This window comes from Cuculus canorus, chromosome 17 (genome assembly GCF_017976375.1).
Source record: "Cuculus canorus isolate bCucCan1 chromosome 17, bCucCan1.pri, whole genome shotgun sequence".
Classification (NCBI taxonomy): Eukaryota; Metazoa; Chordata; class Aves; order Cuculiformes; family Cuculidae; genus Cuculus; species Cuculus canorus.
Genome location: NC_071417.1, coordinates 6,393,353 through 6,408,519, shown reverse-complemented (window position 1 = coordinate 6,408,519; position 15,167 = coordinate 6,393,353). Strand labels below are relative to the sequence as shown.

Genomic DNA, 15,167 nt, shown 5'->3' with positions numbered 1-15,167 from the left:
ATACTTTAAAATCAAGTCCTAGGCAGTAATGTCAGGTTTGATCTCTAAAAGGATTGCAAGAAGAGCAAACCCATCCTGAAAGAGCAGAAAGAGCAAATGCGTCTGCCTTTGACAGCTGCCACTTGGCAGCCTACTGAATCCAGCTCTGTCAAACTGCCAGGCATCCTGGAGAAAGCCAGAGATAAAAGAGAAAATACGCTTAGAAGTCAGTCTTGGAAAAGTCTTTGATCTTTACCGTGAATATGAAGGGTTCTGCATTTCTCCCAGATTCTCTATTGTCCTTCTGTGGATTAGAAGCTCGGGTTGTTTGCTGGAACTCCGCTGGGTGTGATGGCAAGCGCACATTTATTTGGTTACATAAGGAGAACGAGCTGGAGATGTCCAAGGTTTGTTTCCACAGAGATTACTGCCCAGCCTGCCATTGTGGATCAGTATGTACAGGAGGAGGGGCTTTCAGCACAGGATGGCACGGAGGCATTGGTCTCATGAGATGAGCTAAGGAAATCAATGGTACAGGTTGGCAGCGCTCTGCGAGCTGTTTTGGACAGACTGTGTGCGCCTTTGGATGCACAGTGGCCCTGTGGTTTCAGAGTGGGTGGAATTTGTCCCGTAATAGCTCTTATGAAGGGCAGTTACAAACAGAAGGCCTAATTGAAGAGCTGTTGCTAACAATTCTTGCTCACTGCAGTTAGCTTTGCCTTCACAGAGAGTGACTGGAGAGCACAAGGAAAGCAGTAACCCAGTGTGCAGACAAGGAGCGCAACGCCACAAACCAGGCACCATAGCTGCTGATGCTGGTCAGGACGGACGCACACAGGTTGCTTTTCTTTTTACAATCTCGCTGCAGGTTTGTAAATCTGACATTAATAAACTAAGTTTGCTGTAGCGTAGAGTAATAAAGTATGGATCACACACAAGTGCTGAGGCTGAGTGGTTCAAGTTCAGCGCTGGTGCTGCTTAATAGACCCATTCTCCTCATTACCTCTGTGTGGTACCGGTGCCGCTGTTATTTTGCGGCTCCATGGTGGACTGGGTGCAGCACGGGCCCTGTCTGTGAAGGGTTAAAGTGTGCATGGCCTGCTAAGAGTGGGGCCAAAGCTCAGCCCCTTGAGCCTGGCTGTCACAGCAGTACCTGGCGAGGTGCACTGCCAGGGAGTGGGAAAGGAGGACCGCTGTTCAGCCAGCACTGCCCCCAAAAGAGATTCATCCAACGCTGAGCGTAACGCACAACCTCCTGGCATGGGAATACTTCTGTGTTCAGCGGTTTCCATGTGATTTCAAAGCGCTTTAAAAGCAGGGAACCTCTCTGCTCTCTCCTGAGAAGGGAGGTTTGGTTGTACCTCGGACAGAAAGGAAGGGAAAGCGCAGAGAAGGGAGGCCGCCAGGCCAAGGTGGGAAGGAGCCGCTGGAAAGCCCCGAGCAGCGCCTTGTGCCGCCCCCGGGAGCCCCGCGCCCAACCGGCCCAAGGGCTCGGCTGGTTGTTTCTCCCCGGTGTAAAACCGACACCGGCAGCTGCAGGCGGGCACCGGGGGCACAGCGAGCGTAGCCCGGGAACGGCTGCGGGAGGGCTGCCGCCTAATCGCCCTCGAGCACTCGCGGGTTGTTCAGCTTGTTTTTCTATAAGCGGGCGCAGCTCCGGGGAATCGCGCAGTCGCGATCGCTAGCGGCGGGCACCGAGGGCGAGCGGGGCGGCAGCGCTCGGGGCCGCGGACGAACACAGCCCCCACCGCGCCTGGACCGGAGCCGTGCAGGGCTGCCCCTCCCCTCCCGCGCTCCCGGTGGCGGCGCTAGGACCCGGCGCGATGTTTACGCGGCGGCGCTAGGACCCGGCGGGGCGCGACGTTGTCGCGGCGGGCGGCGCTAGGACCCGGCGTGGCGGTGTTGGCGCGGCTCCGCGCCCTCCGCGCGAGGATGCGGCGCGGGGCCCCGCTGGCGCTGCTGCTGCTGCTGCTGTTGGCGGCCGCCCGCGCCGCCGACGGTGAGTGCTGGGGGGGCGGTGTGTCCGCAGGGTCCGCCGGTGCCCCGAGCCTCAGCCGGCAGGCGGGGCGGGGCGGACACAGAGAGACTCCTGGCGACACGGGGGCGGCCCGTGCTGGCGGCCCGGTTCCCGGTCCCCTCCGGCCGCCGCGCCCCGGTGCTTCGTCCGTGGCTCGGACGGGGACCGCGGGCGGCGGTGGGAGCGGTATCTGCGGCCGGTGCTGGCGGAGCCCCGGGCAGCCCTGCCCGCCCCCCGCGGTGGCTGCGGGGCTGTCGGTGACCGGCGCTGCCCCGAGTGCGAGCCGGGCTGGGGCGGACAGGACTCGGGGAACAGGAGAGCTGAAGGGGGGACTCCCAGAGATCCGACACTCTGCGCTGCTCCCGGGGAGTCCGTGTGGGAGGCGGTTTGCCGAGAGAAGGGCTGTAGCGAGGGCCGCTCTGGAGGGGTGAGAGGCGGTGTTGGCTCAGGCCAAAGGAACCGCCTGTTTTTCTGAACTGTTGCCTTGTTTCTGAGCCCTTCCAGACTCGCTCTCCCGCGGGATTGTTGGCCTTGTATGTAAACACCGCCCCCGCCTTTTCTTCGCTTGGCTTTTTGCCTGCTTTTCCCTAAACACGAAGCAAAACTGACGTTCTGCTGTCAAGACCCCTCCTCAACACAGCGCTGCAGCCTTCGGATCCGGAGGGTGACGGGGCCTTTCAGCCACTGCACCATCTGTGCCTTTAGGGGTTTGGGTGTCTGCGAGTGGGCACCGTTTTACTGTACTCGTGTCCCGCAGCTCCCCGGGGCTCAGCGGCTCGGGCAGAGCAGGAGACCTCGATCTCCTGTCTTTTAACCCCCCTCCTGCACTTCCATTTCACATTCCACTGAGGACTCAAAATGGCTGCAGATGGAAAATCCAAGCGGAGTTACTGCCAGCTGTGGGGTGAGATCCAGCTGGAGAGCGTTTCCAGGTGTGGATGCATGCTGTGTATAATGTTTACAAAGAGTAGGGTTACTTTGTTTAGGGCAGGTAACAGGTGACTGCTTTCTACTGCACAGCTTTTACTGTGTTGCAGCTTCTGTTTTGACTGCCATGGATGAGGGAGCTAACTTGGAAATCTGTTAGTGCTGTGGATAAAAGATCCCGGCGCTGGGAAGGAGTCTGTGCTGCCGGTGTCCATCCCTGCGCGCCTCCGGACAGGCTCTGGCTGAGCAGGGGTTGCAGTGCTCGCGGCTCTGCTGCTGCAGGTGCTGCGCAGGGGGAGCGTTTCCGTCCCGCTGAAGGGCTTTGAGGTTTGCAACAGGGCTGCAAAAAGGCTCTGGCTAAGGAGAATGTCCCCAGGTCGTTTTCACACCAGCTGGAGTCTCCTTGGATCGGGAAGATTGAGGGAGAACAGAGCCAAATAGGCCCCTGGGAGATTTGGGATGGAGTCTCATCTTGTTCATGTCTGTTCAGCACGCTTGAAGCTGCAGCCTGGGTATCGATCTGTGCGTTAAATGAAGTCATTGTGCATCCCCTGTCCTTGTGCCCTGAAGCGGGGTTTTGTTCTACTCTCTGACTTCTGTCTTGTCTGTGGTGGTGGTGCTTTGTGCTCTTAAGATAGATCATGTCAAAGGAAAGTGGGGGGAGCACGTTTCTTGTCTGCCTTGGTAGAATTTCTGGCAACAAATGAAGAGGGAACAGGCATTCCTCAGTGTTTGTGGAAGGTGGTTCGGTTCTACCGGCCTAGAGCTGTCCCAGTCACAAGGCACATGTTGTTCTGATGGGTGTTTTGCATGCTGGATGTCTCCCTCTGCTCTCAACAGATGCTGCAGGCACCACAGCCCTGGCTCCGACGGCAGAAGTGAGTCCTCCTCAGGAGGTTGACCAGGTGTTTGAACCAGCTGATTCCCTGCCCTCCCGGAGTGAGGCCGCAGCCGTGCAGCCCGTCGTTGGGATCAGTCAGAGAGTGCAGATGAACTCGAAAGAAAAGAAGGACTTGGGGACACCAGGTACAAAACCAGGATCGTGTGATGGATCCATTCCTGGAATTCTGGCAGGATGGATTTGTTTTGAGGCTCTGGAAACAATGCTACCGCTGGACCTGCTGCCTTACATTTTGCCTCGGTCCTTTGTCTCCACAGGGTATGTGCTAGGGCTGATCATGACTGTGATAATCATTACCATGGGAGCTGGCGTCGCCCTGGGATACATCTATAAAAGGTCAGTGGCTATTCTCCTTTGTCCAAAAGCTGGTGTAGGCATGAAGCAGTGTCTGTAGAGTGGGAGTGTCTGAGCCTCTGCAGACCCAACCAGATCCTAATGAAAAGGCAGACAGAAGCATGTGTTTTGATATGGCACATTGTGCAAGAGTTTCGCTTGTCACACCGAAGAAAGAATTATTTAAGAGCTAATCCTATTCTTCTCCATTTCACCCATCAATGTGCTATTTTGTCCAATTTAAAGTTCCAAACTGCTCTCTTTAGTGTCTCTGTGTACGTGTCTGCGTGTGTGCCTTGAAGAAAAACAATTACAAATTCTTTGCCTTGTGCATCGTAGCCCATGAAGCTGAACATCAAGGAGCACTTTTTTTTGCATCACACAAAGTTCATTTTACCAAACCTCCTGTATACTTTAAGGTCACTTTTGATTCGCGCTTAAGTTATGACTTGTTCAGCCGCTTCACTGTGTTGGGCGGGAATGATTTTGTAGCTCAGCAGCATTTGAGGTTAGCAGTAATAGCAAGCAGCTTAGTTCTAAGAGACAGGGCAGGATTAACAAATAGCAGCGAATGTGGCTGCAGCCAAAGGCGGCCCAGGCTTCCTCCTTGTGGAGGGTTTCTTCTGTATTTTGGCTGTTTGACAGCAGTCTGACACAACCGAGCAGAAGGAGCCCTTTTCCAAGCTGGGACATGTCCTTATATAAGTGTTTATAATAAATGTCGACAGAAAAAAACAGAGGGAGGAGTGTTACATAAGGGGCAAAACAGTGTGCTGCTTGTTGAGGAATCTGATTTGAGGTGTCGCGTCAGAGAACACTGTCTTGTGTGCTGGCAGGAGCAGCAGCCGCTGCTGCATGCTTGTAGGCAGCTTTGAAAAGCAGCCAAAATGCTTATGTGCTGGCAGGAAACCCCAGCAGCTCTGCCTGTTTGGGATCACAAGGCCCAGGAGCAGTGAGTAGCGCCTGTCCCACCTCCCCCCATCTTCAGCAGGAAGAAGAAATTGAGCGTTGTCCAAATGCAGCTTTGCTTCTTCTATCCTAGAGAGCTCGCAGCAGGCCTGCCGTGCAGTTTTACGTTCTCTCTTCTTGCCCTGCTCTTGGGATGGTATGTGCAGGCCTGGGTAGGTGTGGTGAGAAACCTTTAATGGGCTTAGTAGCTTCTGGTATACTTTGCTTTGCTTTCTGGAGAGAGCGTGCTATTAACGCCATCCATTTTAAAGCAAGTCCCTTCTTCCTCTGTACAAATTACAGAGGTGTCACCTTCCTTAACAACAGGCTGAAGAGTGAGGTAGTGAGTTGCTGGTTGTGGTTTGAAGCTGTTCACTGCAGTGGCTGAAGGCAAGGCCAGCTCTGAAGGAACCTCTAATGCTTTTGGGAATAGCTTAATTTCCAACACAGGTTTATTTGCTGCAACAAAAGGCAGAATCTGATTCGACCTTTGGCATTTATTTCTATCAGATGAAGCACTTTATGGAAGCTCTTTTCCACAGCAGTGGGCACTGTGCTGTCTCAGTGCTGCAGGAGTATAATATATAAGGAAATGTTTGTCAGCTCCATGGTTTCAAGGAGAACCTGGTTTTACAGTCATTGTTTAGCTGTAGCAATGCCAGTGAATAACCGAGTCCATGAGGGAGGCAGAGACCTCACCTGGCTGCTTGTTTTTTGAAGATGCTCACGTAGGGAGCTCTGCTTACAGCACGGAGCGTCTGTCCATCTGTCTGTACCTGAACTCATCTTCTTCTTGAAGAGCAGAGTCTTTTCTACTCTCTCACCTTTACTGACACTCTGCCTCCAAGCAGTGGCGCTCACCCCGTGTATGTATGTGTTTTTGGTCTGTTTTTTTTTGTTTTAATCTAGAGGGAAAGACCTGAAGGAAAAGCATGAACAGAAAGTTTATGAGCGTGAAATGCAACGCATCACACTGCCACTCTCAGCGTTCACCAATCCTGCCTGTGAGCTTGTAGATGAGAACACAGTCGTGGTGCACACCAACCAGACGCCTGTGGAGGACACGCACGACGGCAGCGGCCCGCTCATGGGACAGGCAGGAACTCCTGGTGCCTGAGCAGCATGGGTGGGAGCGGTACAGGCTGAGCAAAGCCTCCAGCTTCCCCCTGTGAGTGCGGGAGTTGCGTGTGTTCATTTCTGTTTTGTTTTCTTTTTGATGAAAGCCAGATGAAAGTGATGCAGAAGGGCAGAGCAGTGGGCTGTTCATCACGACCTGTTTGAGGGACACCATTCAGTGCACGACCAGCCGGGGACTGGTGTAGCGGACCCTGCTGCTTCCTCCCACCTATCTCCCCAGCGTGCCAAGGAGCTGGGGGGGATGATGGGCCAGGTCACATCCCATAGCACAGAGTGTGGTCTTGGCTTCCTCTTTTTCTGTTCCTTTCCTGTTTAATGGTGTGCACTGTTACTTAAGTTTCATCCTGGAACCCCGGGAGGGAGCAGTACTGCAGGGACTGAGGGAGCTTCGCGTCAGACTTAGCTGGGTAGTTACACTCTGATAATAGTTCCTGCCTTTTTGCTGTAGTGGGTGAGCGCTGGAGGTGTAGTGGGTGAGCAGGATTCCTGTCCAGAATCCTGCTTCTGGATCAGTTTTTTGCCAGGAACAGTATGTTTAGCCCCAGTGTCAATTTGGAAAGGTTCTTCTCAAGCTCTTGACAAATCCAGGTCTTCCAGGGCTGAGGCCACACCTCCATTCCCCTGTGGTGCTACACGTACAGCCACAGTCACAGGTATGTGGGGGTCTGTGTCTGCTGCTCACTTACACAGATCAGGAGACCAAAGGCCAGCAGAAGATAATTAAGTGAAATAAAAACAACTGCCCTCCACTTACCTACAGCAGGTTGAGGATCGAGAACATCTGCTTCCAAATTCCCTTGGCTTTCATGAAGTCACCCCTGGGCAGAGTGGCCACTCCAGAGCAGCTCTTGCTCTAAGGGCAAGACAGGGCAGCTGCAGCTGCGTGATCCCAAAGCTGTGGCGCGGCTCCTGGCGCAGCCTCCCTCACACACACTCAGCTCGTGCCACAGGACTCCGTGCAGAGGGAGACAGGCCCTACTGTAGAGGTTTCGTAACAACTGTCAGTAGCATTTCAGGGAGGGTGGAAGGGATGGGTGCTGCAGTGTCTCCCAAACAGCACTGAGGCAAGGCCGGTTCAGGGAAACATCCATGCCCCACCCCAGGGGATTCAAGCCATTCAGTAAGTTTTCTAGCCATCTGCTTCATAGCTGTGGGCCTAACAGGGAGAAGCACTGGGCAGCAGGGGTTTTAGTGTTAAATGTTTGATTCAGAAAAGGGAAACATTTTATTTTTAAATGCCTTTGAATACCATTTCTTTGTAAAATGTTTTGAATACCTCATTATGAGAAGGTGCAGATTGTGCTACCTTGTATTGAAGATTAAAAGAAAAAACTCTGTAGCCCTGCATGGATTGTGACTGCAGCTGTGCATTTCTCCTGCCAGAGCAGCATCCTTTTGCTAGTTGAAGACATGGAATTGAGGAAAAAGAGAGACGCCACTTCTGTTTGCCAGGCCCCAAAGGTAAATCCCTACAAGCAGTGCCTCTGCTCACCAGCACGGACCGGGAGCACAGAGCTTGTCTCCTTGCTCCCAGCCGCTACCCATGGAGCAGGACACCGTTCCTGAAAAGCAGCTGTGAGAGTGCGAGCTGTGCTGACAAAGCAGGCTGGCCCGTGGGAAGGCGCTCTTGGTCACAGCCCCTTCCTGTGCTGACGCAGATCAGTTTTGCTTTGGTGCTGCCCAGCAGCCGTTCTGTCCCTTGGGGCCTGGCAGGGGGAGGCACAATGGAGGCACAGCAGGTTATGGGAGGCACTGACAGAGCTGGATTTTCCTTCAGTTGTTGCCTTAACACATGCCCCTTGTGCTACATCAGAGCAAGAGGTTTCCAACAACAGGTTGTATTTTTATCCCTGGATCGGAAAAGGAAAGTAGAGAAAGGCTCCTTGTTCTGCTGATTCCTGCCTGCCCTTGGAAAAAAAAAAATCAACACAATATGACAACTGCTTCCCATCGCACTGCATCCAATAAGCCATACATAGTAAAGAGCCCCAGCACTGCGTCTCTGCAGGTCTGGGTGTCAGAGTCCTTTGGCTCAAGAAAGGGAGTTCTGGATGATACCTGGTCTTTGTGGCTTTGATGGTGCCGTTTTGTGACAACAATTGAAACTCAAGAAAGCCACATCCTGCTTTATGTAACAGACAACACAATCTCATTTTCATAGCATTCATTCACTGCCTTTTAATTTAGTTAGAAGATGGAGCTGTGCAAATCACAGTTCATAAACCCCACCCACACATCGCCTAGGACTCTTCCCCCCAGGATTCCCTTCACAACCCAGCTTGGGAGGAGAAAGAAAGGGCAAATTCTGTGAACAAACCTGAATCCACTGGACTCAGTTTTCAGAGGCTCTTCCACTGATTTGCAGCACAGGGAGTGCCCCATGTTTCTAAAACACCACTGCACAGACTAACACCCACCCCTGCACCCCTCTCCTCAGGTGCCCGCTGCTCCCACGTAATTTGACCTAATACTCATGGGTGGGGAAGGAAAAGTAACAGCAAAGACTAACACCAAATCCCCACCATTCAATGCTGAAGGGAGGTGGGGAGAAAGGAGCACACTAAAAATCCAGTTAAACCAAGATGTTTGTGAACTTAAGAGCTGGCCTTGAGCCAGCTTTTTATTCAGTTCTGCCAACCACATGAGCTATTACAGCAGTAGCTGCTTCCTTCTCCCACCAAGGGAGGAAGAAGAGAAGTGCTGGAAGAAAATACACCCGCACCCACTTCCCCAATGATTCCAAGCCCTTTTTTCTCCCCCAAAGCAGGGAATGACCCTGAGGAAAGTTTCTGCTTGGAGAATCAGCTCAGGTGCTGCAGCAGCACCTGCAAGAAGGACCTTCAAAGGGAGGAACTTGCACAGCCTGCAGGAAGGGATGAGGTAATGGCAACTGAATTGCTAGTTCTGCAGCTGCCGCTCCTGGGAGGATGGGATGTTCTCCAGCATTTTTCTGTTCATGATAAGTCTATCCTTTAAATTACCTTGGGCATGTCCCCCTTTGCTGTTGTCTATGGACAAAGTCTGAGCCACTACAGGCCTTCGGTTTTCTGACAAGCATCTTCTGCCACCCTCTCCGTCAGCTCTGTCCAAGGGGCGAGAGCTCAAGCAGCCTCAGCACTGCAGGGATGTCCACAGCCAGTGCTGTTCTACACATTCAAATACTCTCACCTGCATTAAAGTTCTTGGGCAGGCAAACACTCTGCAGACTCCAGGTCTGACGATGCTCAAGTGGCTCATTTGCTGCTGCCTTGTGCACCATCAGGAAGGAAAATCAGAGCTCAGTCTTAGTGTTTCTAGACAGGCTTTTGGAGGTATTCCATGACCAAGGAGGGGAAAAAAAAACCCCGAATCACAAAATCAAACCAAATATTCATACACGCTTACCCACAGACAGGGCATTTCAGGAGAGCTGTCCAGTTCCTGGGGCTTTTCACTTCCTCCCCTGATGCACACTGGAGGCCAAAATCTCAGTGGGTTGTTTTGGAAAACACATGCACATACATACACACACATGCTGTCCTGGCAGGGCCTTTTGCTAGATGTTCAATTTCCCCAGCCTTCCGAGCAAGGCAGTCAGTGGAAGAAGCAGTTCCAGAAGTGTGGGTCCTTGCCCAGGAGTCTCCTGCAGCAATTCCTTGCCTGGCAGACAGGCCAGAGTGGCTTCACAGCTTGCAGCCAAGTTCTAAGGCACCACAGTGAAGAAGCCTGAAAAGGCCAGAGAAATATTTCTCAAGCCAGAAAAATAGTGTTGAGCAGCTTTCCTAGGTGCACTTGGCAAAACCAGCCCTTTTTGCTTCTGAAACGTGCCAGAAATCCACTGTGAGTCAAGATGTCCAAGAGCAGGGGTGCTGGGTGGGGAGAGAGAGGCAATGCAGCAAATGCAGTGTGGTGCTCCATTAATGCCCTGGAAGTGGCTGAAGTGCATCTCCCTCCCTGCCACTCAGCTCCAATAGAAGTGGTGCAGGCAGCAGGATGAGCTAACTAGGTCGTGTTTTCAGGTAGCTTGTCACGGTTCAGTCCATACTGCACACTCACGTTGTGGTCCAGCTCCTCCAGCTCAGATGGAAGTGGGATGGCAAGTTCTCCCAGGTAGAGAGAGAGGGCTTCAAAGGAATCTTCCAGCTTGGAAAAAGGGGGTCTAGAAGCAGCAGTGAGGAAATACGAGTGGGATAGAGGAAGCAGAATGGCATCAGGAAAGGCTGAGCCAGTTGTCCATCCAGAACACTGTCCATGCACACGAGTGTGAGCAGCGACAGGATCCCTCCCCCATTCAGCTTCTGAGACTGCAATGATCCCTTCTGGCTGGGCTACCTGGTTTACAGCTGATGACCAGGGAGGTCCAGCTCTTTCAGAACCCACTTGGCATTGACAGTGTTCTGAGGCTGCAAGTTTCACAGCTGAAATCAAATGAAGCATTCGCTTTTCAGAACTGCTGCCAAGGTCTGCCCCTACTTTTTGTACACAAGAAATCCCAAACAGTCACTCCTCCTTTACTTTCTCTGTCTTGGAAATTGTTTCAGAGACCTCCACTGAGGAGGATACAGTGGTCTCTCTCCAAGGCTGATAAGTCTTTACTCTCTCCTCACATGGAAGCCGTTGAGCATTCCCACAGAAGGCTGGAATACAGCCCTCTTCCACCCTCTGTGCAGAGCAGTCCTTCCACTAAGATAAAACCTCCAGGCTTACAAAGAGGAGTCCTTCAGACCCCACACTTACCTGCTCTCTGGTTCCAGTCTGCAGCAAATAGCAGCCAGAGGGAAAAAGGCTGGAGGGCAATCAGCAGGAACAAACTTCTCCCAGAACAGCTTGACATTAAGGCCAAAATCCAGTGTGCGTGGGAGGCAGTCTGGGTCAGCATAAACCTGGCCTATGATCTAGACAAAATGAGAGGAGCTCTTAAGCACAGCAATAGTTCCAAAGTGTTAACAAACAGGGAACCTCAGCATTGGGCAGAGGCTCCTTCAAAGTACTAGAGTGAAAGTGAAAAAGCAGAAAACACCGTTCCTGCTTTGCAGCGGGGCCAGTTGCATGAAGGGAATGAGCAAGGCACTGCAGACAAAGTTCCCATGAAAATTTTCAAGACCTGGTGACGTGGCCACAGCTGTGAAGGAAGGCCCAGACACCTTCTTTCTCCCCAGGGTCACTCTTGCTAGGAGATAGAGGATGATGTGCACCTCCCAGAGCACTCATCAGTGTCTCACTGCTGGGCCAGCTACTGTGCTATAAGCTGCTGGGGATGATGCAGCCTTTCCTGATTGCAGGTAATAAACATGACCTCCAACACTACCCCATCTCTCCCATCTCTTCACAACCTTTACCACACCATCAGAAAAGCTCCTGTCTACAAAGCCTGTCCTAAACACCACTGCAAAGGCAACAGCACGACAAAGTCTGAGTTGCTTTGTTACTGGCAGATCCAACCCCATCCACGGCTAGTGGGTAGGGGCAAAGGGAAGAGCAATCATAACCAATGCCCAGGCAGAGCCGGTAGAGGAAGGGGCTGGGTAGAAGAGAGAGAAGCCCAGCCCCAGTACTCAGCAGTCCCAGTGCTTACCTCCTACCCCCATCCTCCAGCACTGGGGGACTCTAAAAAGAGGGAAGGAACCCGCAGCAGAGAGCTGTGGGGTGATCAGGACTCAGCCAAGGTCAATGTCAACACAAACTCTCACATTGGGAAGAGTATTGGGTTTAAAGCCTCCTCCAGTGTCACAAAAGGGTGTTATATATAACCACCCAGGCTCTTCTAAGCCAATAACTCAGCAGGACAACCACATCCTGTAACCAGGCAGTGGAACGCCCATTATGTATTTTGGCAGGGTTATTCCCCTATCTGTTTGAATTCTTTTTTTAGCATCTTTATTTTGGTTACAAGGAAAATATTCATATGCTGCTTCCCCTTTATTTGCCTTTTTCTAGATGAAACAATTGCTTTAATCCCGCATACAGATTTTTCAAGTTCCTAAATCTATCACTCACAACCACAGCATACTCAGAGCAGAGGGCCCAGTGTAAGCAGAGCTCCAGATGAGGCCACAAAGATTTATGCTCAGATATTTTCTTTGTCCCCTTCACCCAAACACTGAAGATGAATCTGTGCTGGTCTCCCCTAGTATTGCTCTAACGGCTGTGTTACCCGTACATGTTACAGCCCACCTTTTATCTGTATTTCCACTGTCTTACACACTTTTTAAAGTGAAACTACCCTGCAGCTTTTGAGTGCTGCTCTTTGCTCTGCAGACGGAAAACCCTGATGTAGCACTAAGACTGTGCATTGGCTCAGAGATAAACTACGCCAACAGACTTCAGGGTGCAAGCTTCATTAATTGACCTGCAAAGAGGTTTCAGTTTCCCATCTTTGAAGTGAAGTGCCATCCACAGTGGAGAACCTGAATTTGCTGAGGTCACACAGCTGATTGTTCTTTTAATGAGGTAGTAGAATAAGAAATAGAAAAAAAGTAGCACGGTTTTAGAGAATATGTCTCCTTTCAAATGGACACTAGAGCTCAATCAGAACCTGATGGACTTTTTTACAGCTTCTCTATAGGAACTTATTTCCTTCAATCCAGCAAGAAACTCTCTGGGACAAAAGAGTTACAAGACCATTATCTTCCTTGAGGGAACAGGGGCAGGGTAAGCTTGTACTCCCAGCCTAATTTACTGTGCTGTTAGGTCACAGTCTGCATGCTCTGACACAGAGAACTGGCTGACACAGTGTGTGCAAAGAGATGACCATAGGGAAGAAGTCTGCTACAGGTGCCGTGTAATAACCTGGTCTTACCTCACAGAGAACGATCCCAAATGAAAAAATGTCCACTGTTTCATCGTAGCTCTGTCCTGCATGAAATATAAGGCATTCAGCTCTGTGAGAGACATTTCCCCATCAAGCTATTCCTGGAGCTGCCAGACCAACACTGAACTAAGCCTAATCCCTGGAGGGCTCCAAAACAGGAGACAAAGCCAGGCTTAAATCCGAGCCAGGGCATCTCCCCCAAGATATATTACCAACTGCGCCTTCCTATACACTGCCATCCCATATTGTAACTCTACTTCTTTCTTCTGCTGGGGAATTGAAGAACAACACAGGAAAGCTAAGTATAACTATGGAAAGCTTCTGCCCATTGCCATTGATTGCTGTTCTGGTGCATCTCTACAGCTACCAAGCCAGTGTGCAGCTTCCTCCAGCTGGAGGCCAGTTACAAGTGGGGTTCCCCAGGGCTCGGTACTGGGTCCAGCCCTGTTCAATGTCTTTATCAATGACCTGGATGAAGGCATTGAGTGCACCCTTAGCAAGTTTGCAGATGACACTAAGCTGGGTGGAAGCGTGGATCTGCTGGAGGGTAGGGAGGCTCTGCAAAGGGATCTGAACAGGCTGGACCACTGGGCTGAGACCAACAGCATGAGGTTTAACAAGGCCAAATGCCGGGTCCTGCACTTGGGGCACAACAACCCTGTGCAGTGCTACAGACTAGGAGAAGTCTGGCTAGAAAGCTGCCTAGAGGAGAAGGACCTGGGGGTGTTGGTTAACAGCCGACTGAACATGAGCCAGCAGTGTGCCCAGGTGGCCAAGAAGGCCAATGGCCTCTTGGCTTGTATCAGAAACGGTGTGACCAGCAGGTCCAGGGAGGTTATTCTCCCTCTGTACTCAGCACTGGTGAGACCGCATCTTGAGTACTGTGTTCAGTTCTGGGCCCCTCACCACAGAAGGATGTGGAGGCTCTGGAGTGTGTCCAGAGAAGAGCAATGAAGCTGGTGAGGGGGCTGGAGAACAAGTCTTATGAGGAGCAGCTGAGAGAGCTGGGGTTGTTTAGCCTGAGGAGAAGAGGAGGTTGAGGGGAGACCTTATTGCTCTCTACAACTACCTGAAAGGAGGTTGTGGAAAGGAGGGAGCTGGTCTCTTCTCCAAGTGACAGAGGACAGGACAAGGGGGAATGGCCTCAAGCTCCACCAGGGGAGGTTCAGGCTGGACATCAGGAAAAAAATTTTCATGGAAAGGGTCATTGGGCACTGGAACAGGCTGCCCAGGGAGGGGGTGGAGTCACCTCCCCTGGAGGTGTTTAAGGGATGGGAGGATGAGGTGCTGAGGAGCATGGTTTAGGGAATGGTAGGAATGGTTGGACTCGATGATCCAGTGGGTCCCTTCCAACCTAGTGATTCTATGATTCTATGATTCCCCAGCAGCCCATGAGTGCCCAGGCCCTGCTGCAGTGACTGCAGAGGTAATAAATTACACACTAGCAGCACTTTGAATCTGGGAAAGCAGACTGGCTCCAGCATCCCATTATCAGCTTACAGACACGCCTCTCACAAGCCAATATCTGGTTAACAGCCTTGCTTTCAGAGGTGATGTCAGACTATGCTCATAACAAATGCCAGGTCTGAGATAGGCTCTAAGAAGCAGTCTCAGATTCTGGCAGTGCCTGTGAACCTTGAAAGAAGGAAAACAGAACAGCACACAAGAAAGCAACATGGAGGAGAGTTCGGCTGGTGGACTGTGTTGGGCAATACTGATCTAGCCAGCCAAACTGCCCAACCTGGTCAGACAGATCTGCTCATGAGGAACAAACTGCATTCATTGTATTACACCCTCACCTCAACTTCTGCAGGTGCAGTTTTCCCCCTAAGGGACATAGTTCACCCTTAATGCAATTGAGGGCTGCAGGCCAAAACCCAGATTTCCCTGCACTTGGACAACTCCCACTCTAATCCTGAGGCTTCAGCGCCTTGGATCTACACAACAACATGCGTTGTTTAATGATTCTCTGTCCGAAGGGGCAGTTCCAAAGCATGAAGCTATAAAGAAAATGGTCTCAGGTTCAGTCTTATTTCAGGCCTCTTTTGTCTTTCAATAGCAAGTTTAAGTCTGTTGCCCTCCTGAAGAATCCTGCTGTCAAGCCAGAAACACCACCTTGGCTGGTTCAAAAGCTT

General features: G+C 51.6%; 2 protein-coding genes across 4 annotated transcripts in view; one reads left to right on the top strand and one right to left on the bottom strand.

Moving 5' to 3' along the window:
• Window positions 1–1,801: 1,801 nt before the first annotated feature.
• PIK3IP1 (phosphoinositide-3-kinase interacting protein 1) lies at window positions 1,802–7,589 on the top strand. 2 transcript variants are annotated; one of them, XM_054082288.1, is made up of 4 exons: window positions 1,802–1,978; window positions 3,764–3,949; window positions 4,082–4,160; window positions 6,015–7,589. In XM_054082288.1, the coding sequence occupies exons 1-4, from the start codon at window positions 1,912–1,914 to the stop codon at window positions 6,220–6,222; spliced, it is 540 nt and encodes a 179-aa protein (XP_053938263.1). In that variant the 5' UTR covers window positions 1,802–1,911; the 3' UTR covers window positions 6,223–7,589. The 2 variants fall into 2 exon arrangements, with proteins under 2 accessions (XP_053938263.1, XP_053938264.1); XM_054082289.1 differs by lacking the exon at window positions 1,802–1,978 and adding an exon at window positions 2,266–2,928.
• A 656-nt stretch (window positions 7,590–8,245) lies between these two features.
• Window positions 8,246–15,167, bottom strand: part of LIMK2 (LIM domain kinase 2) — a 31,784-nt gene continuing 24,862 nt past the window's right edge. For both annotated transcript variants that reach the window (XM_054082287.1, XM_009571307.2), the window contains 3 exons: window positions 13,021–13,076; window positions 10,959–11,116; window positions 8,246–10,380 (listed from right to left, as the gene is read on the bottom strand). In XM_054082287.1, the coding sequence (XP_053938262.1) occupies window positions 10,224–10,380; window positions 10,959–11,116; window positions 13,021–13,076 (371 nt within the window). In that variant the 3' untranslated portion in view covers window positions 8,246–10,223. The remainder of the gene's footprint in view (window positions 10,381–10,958; window positions 11,117–13,020; window positions 13,077–15,167) is intronic.

Excerpts from the sequence above, each read along its gene's own strand:
- PIK3IP1 (XM_054082288.1), top strand. The coding sequence starts at position 1,912 with ATGCGGCGCGGGGCCCCGCTGGCGCTGCTGCTGCTGCTGCTGTTGGCG. Across the intron at positions 1,979-3,763 it reads GGCCGCCCGCGCCGCCGACG|ATGCTGCAGGCACCACAGCC; the intron begins GTGAGTGCTGGG and ends TGCTCTCAACAG. Across the intron at positions 4,161-6,014 it reads CTGGGATACATCTATAAAAG|AGGGAAAGACCTGAAGGAAA; the intron begins GTCAGTGGCTAT and ends GTTTTAATCTAG.